Here is a 17,080-nt window from a genome sequence, read left to right on the forward strand (position 1 = left end):
TGTTTAATCAATAAACACCGTTATTTTTATTTAAAAAAATTTTATTTGCGTTAATATACTAAAATCAAACAAAATATATATCTTTTTTTATAAGTATTATTTTATAAACGGAAATTGAGTGGAATTTTCCAGACATATTGGAAAGTCTGTAGTTCCGGAACGAACCGGTTGGTAGCTCTGGTAGCTATGCAAGAGGAGAGAAAGAGGTGCGGTGTTGCGTGACTGATTGCGAGGCCGAGCGTGTGTGTTTGTTGTGTTGTACGAAATTTTTATTCTCTTTTTGGAAAAAAGAAACGTTCGCTTTTTTTCGGAAAGACCGTTTTGAAGAGAAAATTATGTCGTCATATATCCAAGTTGCCGAAGATGAAGGCGATGAACCGATCGAATTGCCAACGGAAGACGATAGTACACTTTTATTGACTACCGTAACCGCCCAGTTTCCCGGAACGTGTGGCCTGAAATATCGCAATCCAGAATCTCGGACGATGCGCGGCATTCGTCTTGTTGACGGACGTCTTCATCCGCCCGAAAATGGATGGGGCAAGGCAATTTACTTTTGTGTTTTTCCAAAAGGTGCTTATTTCACTGCATAAATCATAATCTTTTTCTCTTATCCCCTCTTCTTTCTCGAAAATATACTAACATCATGATACAAGATCAAGTATACAATGTTTTTCGTATATTAATTGACATAAATTTTAAAGTATTTCGAGATTTAAAATGTCAATCGATATAAGTTTTCAATTTGTTATAATTTTGTTTTTTTTTTATTTATTATTATTATTTATTACTGTGTGTTCAATATTTTATTTTTACAATTATCTAATACATCGCGGAAAATATTTTGTTGATTATTTATAAATTTTATCAATATTTGATCTTTAATAATTTCTATGAATTTCACCATAACTGTTATATATAGATTTTTTTTTGAAATACATGTGTTTGTGTTTATGTATTTATTTTCGAATCGATTTTTTGTCCTAATTTTCTTTTTAATAATTAATTTTTCGTTTCTTTTTTTTTTTTCAAAAAAATGTAAGAAATTTTGCATGATTTTCCTATTAAATAATTATATTTAACATCAAATATAAAAAAATATTTATAATTTATTCTCTAAATTTTGATTATTTATTGTTTCAATGATATTAACATAAGCACATGTTAATGTTCAAATAAATTAATTAACATTTACAGATTTGAATTATAAATAAGATTATATTGAAATATTTTTAACTTGCAATTTTAATAATATTTATAAATATATACCTATTTATAATTATAATTTGTTTACATCTATGCAAGTTTATATATATATATATATATATATATATGTATATATAGTATAGATAGTATAGTACATAGATGTAAACTCAAATGCTTCACTAAAATATAACAATATAATATCTATATTGCACACACACGCACACACAGAGCCTCACATATACACAATGTAACATAATTTTTATTATATTTTTTGAAAAATAATTATTGTATCTTATACTATATATTTTCTTACTTCTATTTATTATTATTATTATTATTTTTACATTTATTTTTATCTCTTTTCATAAATTATATATAGATATAAAATTTTGCAATAAGATTGAAATTTTTTTAAAAAGAGGTTCTAGTAAAATGAAAAAAAAGTTAGTAGACATGAACACTTATATCTTTTCAGAGAACAAACGTAAATCTGATGACAATTTGGAAAATTCCACAGCTAAGACTAAAAGAATGGAAACAAAGTTGCGTTGCACAGACTTGATCGTACTTGGTTTACCATGGAAAACAACCGAGCAGAACTTGCGAGAGTATTTTGAAACATTTGGAGAAGTACTCATGGCACAAGTAAGTTTTTTAATTTTTTTCAATTTATAAATAATATAATTTTTTTTTGTTTTCTTTCAAATATTTTTAAGGAATTTATGCAAATTAATGCAAAATAATTCATTATTGAATGTAACAAATTGATATTTTAAAACCAATCATAAAATATGTCATTACATTTTTATTTTAATTTTATTTTAAATGATTATTTTGACTATTTATAAATTGCTATATCACTAAAAATTATTAAATTATATATAATTAATTATATAAAATATATATATATATTGATATAATATAAATATTTAAATGTTTTTACAGGTTAAAAAAGATGCAAAGTCAGGACAAAGCAAAGGATTTGGCTTTATTAGATTTGGAAGTTATGAATCCCAATTAAGATGTCTTGCTCAACGACATATGATTGATGGGCGATGGTGTGATGTTAAGGTTCCCAACAGTAAGGTAAGAGCATTATTATATACATTGGCAAACATTAATTATTTCATTGTGTATCTTCAAATAGCTGTGAAATGTTCAAGTTAATACTTATTTAAGATCAAAATATATATAGAACATTTCCGTGCGAATCATAGATCTGTACTTTTATATTATTTGGTTTATTATGTAATTATAATATATTTTTGCGTAAATAATTTCGAAAATTTAATATTTTTCTTTTTTTTTAATAAATACTATATAAAAGATTATAAATTGTTTCATCATTTAAAGATCTAAAAAACTAGTATATATTACAAAAAAATGTTTAAAATTATGAGAATTAAAATTATTAATTAAATGAAGAATGAACAGCATGACATTCATAATAAAAAATTGCAATGAAATGTAATAAAATCTTTCTAAAAAATTTTTCATATATATATTTTTCTTGTGTAGATCTATGATGCATGTTAAATTATTAGTTGAATTATGAACAGCTTGAATTATAAGAAAGTTAAAAGAATGATTAAAAAGTTTGACTATGCCATAGACATATATAATATATTTTGCTTTACAAATTCTTTTTTCTATTTTGAATCAGAATGACTGAGTCATATGAAACATATGACTATATAAAACATTACCTTTATTAATTTCCATTTACAATTTTTGAATGTCATCTTTTATACATCTCTTGAGAAGAAAGTATATTGTGGTATAAATAGATGAATGTGTAGTCAAATTAAATGGTATATTTATAAAGGAGATGTGATGCGTGAATGTTTATATGAGTGTTGTATGATACAATGTGAGTTAAGAAAGTAAAAGAAAGTATGCTTGCGTGCTCTTGTAAATAACATTGGTATGTTTGTGTTTTCTTTAAATAGTGTGGAAATTTTTTAAGTATGTTATGAGAGGTACCACTGTCAAATATCTTTTAAAATAGATACAAAAATTTGAAGATACATACCCAATTAATTTATATAAATTATATAAAACCTAAATAGATTAGTTGCAACAAGCAGGCCATTCAAATTCGATCTTTTAGTGCGAAATTTTCAAAGAATATGTATTGTGTAATTGTTAATTTGCTTCGAGCTTGCTTAAATGAAATATTATTGCATCACTGAAATGAGATTTAGAGAGATTGATTTTTTCGTTAAAACGTAATATTGTTATATGTTAATATTGAGAGTGAATTTTAAATGAAATATTCGAGCATTAATTAAATGTATAATATTCTAAAAATTATAAATATTGTAATGGGTATGGTTTGCGTGACAGTGTGTGCAATCGCAGGTTTTGATCCACATGCGGTGTGTGAAGTAACGAATTGTCATATTTCTTGAAGTGAGTATTGAATTTTTGCGAAAAGAAATATATTTCCAAGTCGTGATTAGATATCAGCAGACTATGATATAGAATTTTTCAATATGATATCTTCTGCAATCGAATTAATGAATAGTTGTAAAAAAATAATAACAATATATACAAATAGACTGTAGTAGATGAATGAAAGACGCGTGCTTAAAGTCGTATCGCTTTTATTTAAAGATTTTCTACTAGCGCGTGTTACGTGATAGGTTCGAAATTTTATAATTGGTATGTGGTATGACATGTTAAAAAAAAATCAAAAAACAATAAAAAAAAAAAAAGAAAAAGTATGTTAATAGCACGATTAATGAGTGAGAGTGCGTATATGTGTATGATTCAACCAATTATAATAAGATAAAAATCGTATGTGATTGTCGAGGCCTGGTGTATCTGGTTGCAGAATATTGATGGCTTAATGATGGCTCGTCAGTATGATACGAGCAAACACAATGAATGCTACCGTCCTATACCGGTTCATACGCCGAGTAATCGACGGGTACCTGTGGCGAAACCTTATATCAACTTAAATACATCTGAAGCTGCTAATACACCTAGATATGATTCGGAGTATGATTATAAAACCACGCATTATCCGTCGTACCCTCCCAATTATCCGTACGACGATAACAATAAATACAAGTATGAGAGCCAAAACTATAATACATATGAGAAACCTAGTTACCCATCTTACGAGGATCCTGGGTATGACACACGTAATTATATGGTTCAACATACAACTGCAGCACCGCCAAATCCCAGCGCTACCTATCCGTCCGACACAGAATACACAAGATACACCAATTATGAAGGACGTGCTGTGTATCCAGTGATGGAAAATCCGGACTACACGGAGAAAGTGAGATACAATTATGGTTATGATCGAAACTATTATGAGGCGGACGGTCGTTATGCGTCCTCAGACTGTAGATACACACTGGATGTCCGATATCCAGACACTAGACACGCGGACAATCGAATTCAAGCTGATAGTAGAGAGGCTGATTGTAGATATCCGGTGGACAATCGTGATATGGATAGAAGATACGTGGTTGATGGTAGAGATCCAGATGGCAGGTACGCTATCGAGAACAGAGAAGTAGATGCTAGATATCCACCGGACGCAAAGGAAGTGGATGCCAGGTTTGCGGATACTCCAAGATATCCGGCTAAAGAGAATTATTACGATCGTTATTACAAGCACCGTCCATCGAGGGATCACCATGTCTCGGATACGTCAAGATACTGATGAGTCTTGTTACTATCGTTAAATACATATGTCACGTTTCAACGGGAATAAATTTGAATAATTTAATGTAATATAAATTTAATATAAAAACGCTCAGTTTATCTTATATACTCATCTTTAAAAGATAAAAAATCTGACAATATTTGTTTCGTTCAATTTTTATTAACTCTCAATTATTGTGTATCTCATATTTGTTTTTCCTTTTTTGAATTGTATGCATTATGTGCACATATATATGTATTATTAAGGAACGATATTGATGAGCATACATAATTTTTCAATGAGAACAAAATAATTAAAAATATATCATAGTTCATAAATGATTTTATTTTGGAATCGATAAATGATCATTTAATATATTGTTGAAATGTATATTCCCTTTGATTCGTGATCTCTGTTGCAGATATTAAAAAAAAAACAAACAAAAAAAAAAAAGGAAAAAAATTTCGTTGTCTACTAGCAATAATTTCGAATAACTGTCTACATTTTATTATCAACTATTGCGCTTAATCAGTTTAAGATAATGTAATATATACATAGCATGAAATTTTACATCGAATATATACAGAGAAAAAGGATATTATACGGATCTTGTGCATGAATTTTAAAGAGGCCATAGTGCTTAAGTGTTATATATTTACATATTATATATATATATATTTATATATATATTATAATATATATTATTAATAAATATATATATATATATTTGTGGAGATACAAACTGTAAATTGACAAAGCGATACTTTTTTTCTGAAATTGTTAGCTAGACATGTATATCAAAAAGAGTTTTCTATAAAACTTGACGTTAGTGCAGATTAATTCAATTCTTTTCTTTTTTGTTCAATTTATATATTTTTAAATAGAATAAATGAACGTTTATTTTTATAGATTTCAACGATATTTTAATTAAAAAAAATACGAAAAACAGTTTATAACAAAGTTGTTCAAAATATTTAAACAATAGAATCAAGGTATGCTTGATCTTCTTTTTGATAAGTAAAAGATAACAATAATGTGCACTGTACGCAAGTTTTAATGGATAAAACAAAACAAAACAAAAAAAAAAAAGAAAAAAGAACAAAAAATTACCAAAAACCTGTGAAAATCTGTTGTACATGATTGATTGATTGTGCGTTTGTGCGTAGGAGGGAATGATTCAGCAAGTACCCTGCAAGGTATTCGTGGGACGCTGTACAGAAGACCTAACTGCTGATGATCTGCGCGACTATTTCTCCAAATATGGCGAAGTGACGGACGTGTTCATCCCAAAACCTTTCCGTGCATTTTCATTTGTTACTTTCTTAGATCCCGAGGTAGCCCAGTCCCTGTGCGGCGAGGATCACATTATTAAAGGAGTGTCTGTACACGTATCGAACGCTGCGCCTAAGTCCGAGGGGAACAATAAGAATTTCAATAATCAAGTGAACTCGAATATGCGTAGAGGCGCCCCAGGTCCCGTCGAGAATAACGTGCAGGGAAACTATCAGGGTAACCGATACATGGGCCATTCAGGTAATAATATGGGTCCAAATGGGTGGAACAATCCAGGGAATCGAGGCAATTTGGATATGCCTAACCTCCAAGCATTGGGCATTACCGGGCAGAATAATGGCGGCGGCGGTGGTGGTGGTATGTCGAATCCACTGGCGATGGGAGGTCTGAATTTATCCGCATTACCAGTCAACCCGGCTCTGGTTGCAGCTGCATTGAACCAAGCATCTTGGGGTTTGATCGGTAACTTGCAGAATCAGGGAAACGATCAGGGCTATTCGAACCAGCCTGGCCCACCTGGTCAGCCACCTTCAGGCAACAATAGTATCGGTAACAGTGGAAACTCTGGCTTTCTCAGTTGGATGAATCAAGGGGGTGGTGATGGTAATACTGGCAATCCTGGAACAGGTGGTCCAGGCCCGAATAATCCGAATGCATCCCAAGGTGCTTGGCAGAATCATCCTGGACAGCGTGATCAGAAATCGAACACCTTTCTCAAGTACGAATAAGCAGCATGGAGGGTCCCAGTGTAGTCGTGGAAAGTGGAGAATTCGTTCCTTTGATCCTGATACACATTAACTACAGTGGCAAGAGTCTAGACAAGTGTATGTAGGTACAAAATATTAATTTTTTCATTCGTATAATGACAGAACCAAAGCCCTTGTCGATGGGGAAAAGAGTTTTGTAAATTTTTTCTGTTCTTTTCATCCCATGAAACGAACAGAGAGAAATAGAATATTTCTCGTTCTTTTTTTATTATTATTATTATTATTATTATTATTATTATTATTATTATTATTATTCAATTTCATTTAATTATATTAATTGTAATGATTAAATTTAAAGTAGCATGCTCCATGAATGTAGCAACAAATAAACGAAAAGAATTTTTTTTCATCTTCTTACATGTTACGTGAGATATAAAAAAAATATGTATGTATATCTAATCTTTTCTCTCTCTATCTCTCATTTTCTTTGGTTTTCAAGAATTAGCACAATATTTTTCAAGTACGTGTTTTAGAAAGGACGGATAGCTTCGATCCATCTGCACCTGTATACTAATTGTATGATCTCATTTCAAACGTGCGGTCTAATCAATTCAGAAATAATATATAATGAACTAAAATAATGAGATGATGAGGATGATGATGATATGTTATGATAATGCTGAGAATGAGGTTGAAATTAAGATTGAAATTAATTATGATATCCAAGATGGGGCAATAATTTTGACTATTTTTAATATCTACTTTTGGAAATATTGAGAAATTTTATAACAAAAATTGTATGGTATGATATGATATTCATTTTTTTTATAATTAATCGATTGTCAAAAATATTTATTTTTTTAAATTAGTTGTATTGTTTTATTCCAGATAAATAATAGATGCTTAGACGATTTCAATGACCTATAATATAAGATTATTCGACAATAAATAATGAAGTAAAATGTCAGATTATAGATATTTGAAGTGTTTATAATTCATAATGTTGAAATTATCGGATACTTGAAATTCACTTCAAAAATTCTTTATTGATCAATATGTGATGTAATACAATAAATCTTTATTTTAGATTATGCAATATATTTCTGTTTTTATCGTAATATATATATATGTGTTATATATATATATATATATATATATATATATATATATAATTTTTGTGACGAAATGAGATATAAGAACAATAAAGAAAAATGTAAATAAGTATAAAATAGTAGAAAATTTAAATAATACAAAATACCAATTTATGTAAATAGTAATACATATTGTTAAGGAATTTGAAAGTTTTTTACATTAATATTAATAGATTTTTTTCAGACTATCTAATAATTCATTAAGTTATGTTTCAAAAAAATGTTATAAAAGTTAAAAAAAGTCAAACTATGTTAAAAAATATCTTTGTTTATACCAAGAAAAATCAATATTATCAAAAAATATAGAAAAAAACTTACTACAATTAAAGATAATAAAAATTCTTTATAATAATATAATAATCCGAAAATTTTCAATGTTATATAAATATATATATTATTTTGATTTTAATTTTTATAATCTAAAACTAAAGATTTTTTTTTTATTATTAAATAAATTTGTCATATTAAAGGTCGTTAGAATGTCTAAATATCTGTATATTTATTTTATTAAGAACAAAAAATAGATAGCCATAAAGAAAATAATTTTCTATCATTCGTCGATACTTCAGTTATAAAATTTTTACACAATATTTCTCCATTTTTAATAGTGGAGATATTTAAAATGATCAAGATTACTGCCGTATCATATATATATATATATATATATATATATATGATTGTGAATATATTATAGAAGAACGAGGTTTATTGTAGCATAATACATATATATGCTTATGTTTTTTTAAAATTTCATGTCATGTGTTTAAATGTGTAATTGAGAATTAATTGACATATACAGAAATTGTTCATTGAGTATATATATTACGAAAATCATTAATTTCGATCTTTATTTTATCTTTTTGTTCATATAAAAATAGCATTAAATAATATTTCATATGAGGTGATACATGATATTATATAATATTAATTTGTGCGTCAATGTCATCAATAGATATATTTTAATTGAATCATAAATTTTACAACTGTGATATAATGATTTTCACAATCATAAAGAAAAAAGAGTTAAGAAAGAATAATCAATATGAAGAATTAATTTAATTTCTTTCTTTTTCTTTTTTATTTTATTTATTTATTGTGTTTGTTTGTATAAATACATAACATGTTTGTATAAATACAAAACATGTCTCTTACTTCAAAATAAATTTCAAATTTTGTTTCAATGTAGAAAAAATATTAAAATTAGATATTATTTCACAATTAAACAAAGTTTTAAAGAGACAAGAAAAACACATCTTATTTTCGGAAATTTCTGTCAATAATGCATCAATGCATTTATTTTTTATCGTTATATATATTGCACGTTTTCTCGTTACCCTCTCCTCCTCCTCTTACACACACAAAATTTAATTTTATATGATATCTATTAACAACAACAAACAAAATGTAAACAGGTATATATATTTAATCGATCAGATAAAACTTTAGGGGACCCTTTCTTTATTTAATGAACAATACAACATATTTATGATAATAATATTCGGTTTCTTATGTGAGAAATCACGAATGTATGAAAATGGATAAATGTAAAATCACAGTTGCGTACAGATTGATCGTAGCTACCCAACATTTAAAACATTATAAATTTATAAACATATTTCGCCTTAAAAGATAAAGAAAAAAGAAGAAACAAAAGGAAAACAAAAAAAAAAAAAAGAAAACGTTTCTAATGCACGAACGATTTATGTAAGATATGTCTTTTACATTGGGTATGAGATGTGTAAAAAGATTTCATTGATGATTGCGTGTGAAAGGTGACATAATCTTTTCGACTTTCCATTTTTTTTCTTTCCAATTCATATTAAAAATTTTAATATTGTAAGATTTTAGAGCATTTTTACACTAAAAACTAAATTCTTCAAATCATTTGAAGTAAAGAGTAGCTTTATAAATTAAAAATTGAGTACTTGCTTCTCAAAAATCAGATTTGAAAATAAAGAAGAATAAAATAATTTTATTCACGTTGTATGAATTGTAGTTAATAAACTCTTGCATAAATGAAGTTCTAAAAGAAAAAAAAAGACAAAAATAATTTACAGTCTATTTATAACAGTTTAATTAACTCTATGCTGCAGTGAAATTAATCTTCGATAGATTATTTTCAAGTTAATAATTATGAATACACCACATTACTAGAAGAATGAAAAAAATTTTTTATGGGAAAGATACAATTGTACTATTGTACTTCCTATGCGTTGCATTATTGTAGAATATTTTCAATTTAATTTTCTTACAATTTTACTAATTACTATTCGGTACTGCAAGTTTCATCAATAAATATACATTATGGTTATAGAACCATGTAAAAAATGATAAAGTATGCGTCTTGGAACGTTTAATCAAACTTTCTGAACGTGTACTTCTAATTGTAAAGTTCTTTAATTGTAACAAATAAACGTAAATTTTCAAGTTGGGGCTTGTATGAAAGATTTTAAGAACAAGAGAATAATGTATGTGCTTTAAAATCTCTTAGAAATAAATGTAATTTAATGATTATTATTTAGCATGTTATATTTTAAAAGGCTCTAACTTGATCTAGAAATTTATGTAATTTTCTAGATATGTAACATTTATTCACATTTATATTATTTTATAATTACAATTAGTAGTACGTGTCAGTATAATTTGAAAACAGAAATATTTAAGGAACAGTCTAGTTTTTTTATGCTTCTTCTTAAAAGTGTAAAAAAAAAAATGAAAAAAAAAAAAACAATTTCTTTAAATCGATTAAAGATCATTGTTTCATTCTTGCTTTGATTTAGCGGATTAAGACGAATATTATTATAATCACCAATTAGATTGGATTGTTTTACCTCACATGTCTCTCTATGTATGTATGACTACGGTCGAATGTATTTGTTAATGGTCGTCTAAGAACTACAGGCATGAAAGTTTAATTGAGAAATGATTTCTTGCTCTTTCCCGATCATGTAAGCATATAAATTAATTAATATGTATATGCGTTTGATACACTAAAGAGAAAACATAAACAAGGTGTTGATAATGATGAGTGAACATATATTAACAATTATGAGATGAGCGGTAATTAATTATGAGAGGGGAAAAAAGGAAAAAAATAATATTTTATGGATGGGATACAATTTATTGAATGCCTGATACTATATAAATAAATAAATAAAATATATATATATATATATATATATATATATATATCTTTATTGAAATTCAGAATGTTTATACATAATGTAAAGAGAACATTGATGGAAAGTGCGTCGAAGTTTATTTATTGACGTCCTGCTGTAAATGATAATCGATATATAAAGACTGTAGTTTAAGACAACTTTTAACAGACATTAGAACCGTTTCTAGCTCATTATTAGCCAGTCGATCTATTTCAAATCGTTCGCCATACACTATGAGAATATTTGTTCAATTATTTTGAAATAAATAAAATTTATTTATAATTAATAAATGTGCATTCATATTTAAGAATGAAAGTAATTTAACTCTATAGAATTATTGCAAAGTGATTATTTATCATAAATTTATGAATTGGTTAAATCCAATTATATTGCTCAAAAGATGCCTTGCGAAACGATTTGAAAATGATCTACGATACAAGTGTGTAAATAATACGTAAGAAGCATTAATGTCGTTCGTGAACGTTTATGAGTTTTGTTGTAGACAATTCTCTATTGTAAATTATAATAATTGAGATTGCGTTTCAAATGAGAATATTAAGAATGATAATGATGATGATGGTGATGGTGATAGTGATGATAGTGATGATGATGATGATGATGATGATGATGATGATGATGATGATGATGATGATGATGATGATGATGATGATGATGATGATGATGGTGATGATGATTATGATTATGATGATTATGATAATGACAATGACGACGACGATCAAATAACATCAAAGTTTTGTCATGTGAGAATGTTATTTTGATAGGTAGCAGAGATTGATTCTTATTACATAAGTTCATTACAGGATGATTAAAAACTAATACACTGGCAGTAGTTTATTTAAACACTTCTCTAAATTCCTTCGCTGGATCACTTATTAACCATTCGTTTCTGTATTCGATCAATATCACATAATTTTTTAAATAATGGTAAACATTTGTATAATATCATAAAATAATTTTTTTTAATGTAATTCTTTTGTGTGATATTGTCCGAATCAAGAAGTATTCACTTATTCCCGTTTTTTTCAAGCTATCATCATTTTTGTTAAGATGGAGAAAAAAAGGAAGAAGAAGAAAAAAACATGCACCATAAATTTTTTTTATATGAGTGATATATATCAAGAAATTTTTTTATGCTTATAAATATTATAATGAACATAAAAATTCTTTCATGTATGAATTTATTTCAGACCTATGAAACTTTTTATATTTAAATACTAACGTATTCTGTTATTTGTTAAAAGGTGGTTCAGATTATTGGAACCACTCAGATGATTCTATAAATATCAATTTTTAAATGTGTTGTTTAATAAATATGTTGGTCTAGATAAGAAACAAAAGATTTAACAAAAATTATGCATTATCTGAATTAATTATATCTTTTAATATTTTTCAATGTTTCAAAATCTAGATAATTGATAAATACCATCAATAATTCATAAAGTTCAGATTATATGTAATTACGTAATTTATATTTTTAATCACATTGTTTTAATATAATTCAAATATAAATAATAACATTCAAAATATTACAAATTAAATATTACAAATTATTTTATTAATAATTATAATTATAATTACAATTTAAGTGTAATTTTTATTATTTATCCATTAATAATGTACAAACAGTATCAACAGTATCCAAGAAATCAAAAAAATAATAAAAAATGAAAAAATATTGAAGAAGTATATAATAACTTGGTGCAATGTTTATTATTTTAAACATTTTGTCAATAAAAAAATCATTCATTAAAAATCAAACGATTTGTTATACAAACAATACGAATTTGTTATAAAGATGAAAAATCTAATAATTTTTTTATATTGAAAAGAGAAATTTAATAAAAATATAATTTGATAAAAATTTGGAGAAAATAAAATATGATAAAAGTATTATTTCTATGTCATATTGCAAAAAAGTAAATCACAAAATATTTATATAATATGAAATGTATATAATATAAATAATCAACTTTCTGAATAATTACTAATAAAATTTATAACTTATAATTAAAGAATCAATGAACAATATATAATTATTTGGGAAGAATTCGTTTAAAAATAAAAGAAAGACGCGAATAAGATTTTTTCATACATATTAAATGCAACAATTCAATAATATAATTATAAAAAATGAAATATATAAATAAAATTAGTAAAATTTTATATAATTTAAAAGAATAAAAATAAATTTGAATCATGGAAAATCTCAAATTTAGTTAAAAAATGAACTTATTAAAAAGAAATAAATTATATTATTTTTGAATCAAACTATGAAATTTTTTTTTTAGAAATGATTGTATTATAAATGGATTATTATACATAAGATTTCAATGTTTTAATTAAAATTAAAGCTTTAATAAGAACAAAAAAATTATATTTTATTATTTTATGGAACAATATACTATTTAATTGTTTGTTTTATTGAATATAATGGAGAAATACAATATGAAGATTTATAATCAATTATTAAAAGAAAGAAAAAGAAAAGAAGAAAAATGAATGAAATATTAACTCAAAAATTGTAGAAATGTTATTCAAGCGCAAAATTGTGAAAATTGCATCTAGTATTATTTTAAATATTTCTCATATTTTTGAATATGAAAATAACATATGATTATTTGTATTTGAATCTAATAAAAATTAATTGAAACATTGAAAAACGTTAAAGAGATAGAGAAAATTTTAGTACATTGTATTTCGATTAGTACTTATCATTTGAACCAATTTGTGCGCGCCTGCGTATACACATGCACACACACAATTAATTTCAATATACATATTAATATTTTATCAAAGCATAAAAAGGAAAAAGGAATGAATGAGTGATTCTATTGCACGGAATCATATCGAGTGGAGTCACATTTTGTGAGTTAGATAACAGCATAATCATCCAATCGATGAATGAACTTGATGATGATGATGATGGTAGTGGTGATGGTGATGGTGATGGTGATGATGATGGGGATGATGATGATGATGATGATGATGATGATGATGATGATGATGATGATGATGATGATGATGATGATGATGATGATGATGATGATGATCATGATGATGATGATGATAGATGATGATGATGATGATGATGATGATGATGATGATGATGATGATGATGATGATGGTGGTGGTGGTGGTGGTGGTGGTGGTGGTGGTGGTGATGGTGGTGATGGTGATGGTGGTGATGGTGATGGTGATGGTGATGATGATGATGATGGTGATGGTAGTGGTGATGATGGTGGTGATGATAATATTGTTGCTATTGCTGCTGCTGATGATGATGATAATGCTGCTGCTGCTGCTGCTGCTGATGATGATGATAGTGGTGGTGGTTGTGATGGTGATGATAATGATGATGATGATGATGATGATGGTAGTGGTGGTGGTAATGATAGTGATGATAATGATTATGGTAGTGGTGACTATATGATAATGATAAGGATGTTGATGATGAATAATGGTGATGAAATTGAGGATGAGGATGAGGATGAATATGATAATGATAAGGATGATGGTGATAATATAACTGGAAAGTAGACGAGAGACTAAACTTCGAAACAGGTGATTACGAATTAAAATTTACTATTTATCTATTATTTTTATTCAAATTTATTTTATTTCATTTTTTACAAATAATATTTTCTATATTTTTTATAATTCCTTTTATTTTTTTCATACATGAATAATTATGTGTAAATTAATTATTTTAATTATTTGTTAATTCTTTACATATTTAATATTTAATGACTTAACAATTGACAAATATTAAAAATATTAGTATAGTTGGCAAAAGAAATATATATATATATATATATATATATATATATATCATATATTAAATCCAAATTATTTTTTACAAATATTGTTTTTATTTATTTTTTTTATTATTGTTTTTAATATTATTGAAATTTTTGTATGTAGAATGTAAGATTCAATCATAAATAATATGCACTATATATTTCATCTTAAAAATTTAAGCTATTTTATATAAACACTTTGAATTGAGATAATATCTTTAAGTTAAATTTTTTATCTATATAAAATATATTATTAATTTCGATTTTCGAAATATTTAGATTTTAGTGATTTTTGATTTTATAGAAATATTATTATATCTCTTTTACTAACTATACTATTTCTTTTTTTTTCATTTTGTTGTCAGACAAATTAACTACTTGAAATAAAATTATTAATTAAATTTTTTATTGCAATAATTTAAAAACTTGCTTCTGCTAATCATTAATTTGAAACAATATTTTTAATCTAATAATTTTAATATTGAAATTCTTGACTTCTTATGCTGTATATGTTTAATTTGTAAATTAAAGAAAATGAATAATATAAAGAAATTGATATAATTTAGTTATAGATTTTATAAATCACCTATAAAATAACGGTAATGTTAAGTTATTAAAAATTTTATTTTCTTATTTTATGTATAAAAGTTCTTATAATTTTTTAACTTACGAATATGTATTAACACGTTTATTTTTTTTTTAATAGTTCAGATGAATAAATTGTCAACGAATTTATATGGATTGATATTATTTATATGATACATCAGAATGATAAAAAATACAAGGAAAAATATATCAATAATGCAAATTAGATACAATCAAATACAAAACAAAAATATGGAATATTACTACAAAGTTTAAACGCAATTATAAAGAAGATAAATAAATACGATAAAACTAGTAAGCTAATTCTTTATTTTAATATGGTATATAATGTAAAAATAAATTAATTTCCTAATGTTTTTGTTTATAGATGTTATACATCGTTAAATTCAATTGATTCATTATCCAACCAAAAATATAATTTATCTATCAAGATAAAAAAAGATAATATATAATGTATTGGTAATTATCAATGATTATGTTAAAATTTAAAAAATAAAAAGATGTCAAACTTTACTTGCAATGCCAACTTATTTACTTTATTTGCAGATCGTATTTATGATATATAAAATATACAAATCTATGAAAGCTAACAAACTGAATGAATTGAAGGTATTGAAATTATTATATTTGAAAATAATGTTTGTATGAAATATTTTTAATAAAATATATTATTATTTAAATATGAAATTAACTTGTTATATGTACCCTTATCATATTTTAATATCATATTTAAATTTTTTTAATTTATTTAAGGAAAATATAATTGATTGATTAATTATTGATTGCTTAATTATTGATCACAAGAAAATGGGCAGATTTAAATTTGTTCAAAATTTTATATCTGGATATTTTTTTATATTGGTTGATAAAAAAAAGAAATTGATATAAAAATAGAAAGATATAAAATATAAAAAAAATAATATATTGATAAAAAGGTGGGTTTAAAAAATTCATAAAAAATACATGATTTTCATTATATTTACTGGAAATATGCATTTTTGCAATTCTATTTGCATATATGTTAATTTATTTTGAATTAAAATACCATTATGCTGTAAAGGCACCATTAAAATATATTTTAATAGTTTTATGCGACGAAATATGCTGTATCATTTTATTTACATTTACAAATATTTAAATACAATATAGTAAGGATGGTGACGATCGATGATTATGATTATTATAAAAATATTATAAAATAAAAAAAAAATATATGTTAAAATTCAAGTTATACAAAATTATTATAAAATCTTAAATATATTTTTCTTTCAATTTTTTCTCAGACAATAATGATAAGTATTTTTTGATATAGTTTGATATATTAATTTTAAATTTAAATTATGTCTTATGTTATATATATATATATAAAAAATGGTAAAAATTAAAAGTTAAAATAAAAAATAATTATTAAATATATTTATTTAATTATTTATATATAAAGTAAACTGGGAGAAAATAATGAGAAAATATTTAT

At 25.2% G+C, this 17,080-nt stretch overlaps 1 protein-coding gene across 12 annotated transcripts; it reads left to right on the forward strand.

Moving 5' to 3' along the window:
* The first annotated feature begins 29 nt into the window (after positions 1-29).
* TBPH (TAR DNA-binding protein-43 homolog) lies at positions 30-16,293 on the forward strand. 12 transcript variants are annotated; one of them, XR_015291470.1, is made up of 8 exons: positions 30-573; positions 1,682-1,851; positions 2,152-2,292; positions 6,037-6,712; positions 6,791-6,995; positions 15,707-15,900; positions 15,974-16,065; positions 16,153-16,293. XR_015291470.1 is itself a non-coding variant. In XM_003693256.4 (4 exons), exons 1-4 carry the CDS (start codon positions 336-338, stop codon positions 6,889-6,891), a joined length of 1,404 nt encoding a protein of 467 aa, XP_003693304.1. In that variant the 5' UTR covers positions 30-335; the 3' UTR covers positions 6,892-7,129. The 12 variants fall into 12 exon arrangements, 3 of the variants coding, with proteins under 3 accessions (XP_003693304.1, XP_012341406.1, XP_012341408.1); XR_015291468.1 differs by having other exon boundaries at positions 6,791-6,991; XR_015291469.1 differs by having other exon boundaries at positions 6,791-6,987.
* The last annotated feature ends 787 nt before the right edge of the window (positions 16,294-17,080 follow it).

The sequence above is a fragment of the Apis florea genome, unplaced genomic scaffold (assembly GCF_048593485.1).
Source record: "Apis florea isolate Af1SG1 unplaced genomic scaffold, ASM4859348v1 contig_2492_pilon, whole genome shotgun sequence".
Classification (NCBI taxonomy): domain Eukaryota; kingdom Metazoa; phylum Arthropoda; class Insecta; order Hymenoptera; family Apidae; genus Apis; species Apis florea.

Excerpts from the sequence above, each read along its gene's own strand:
- TBPH (XM_003693256.4), top strand. The coding sequence starts at position 336 with ATGTCGTCATATATCCAAGTTGCCGAAGATGAAGGCGATGAACCGATC. Across the intron at positions 574-1,681 it reads CTTTTGTGTTTTTCCAAAAG|AGAACAAACGTAAATCTGAT; the intron begins GTGCTTATTTCA and ends ATATCTTTTCAG. Across the intron at positions 2,293-6,036 it reads TTAAGGTTCCCAACAGTAAG|GAGGGAATGATTCAGCAAGT; the intron begins GTAAGAGCATTA and ends GTTTGTGCGTAG.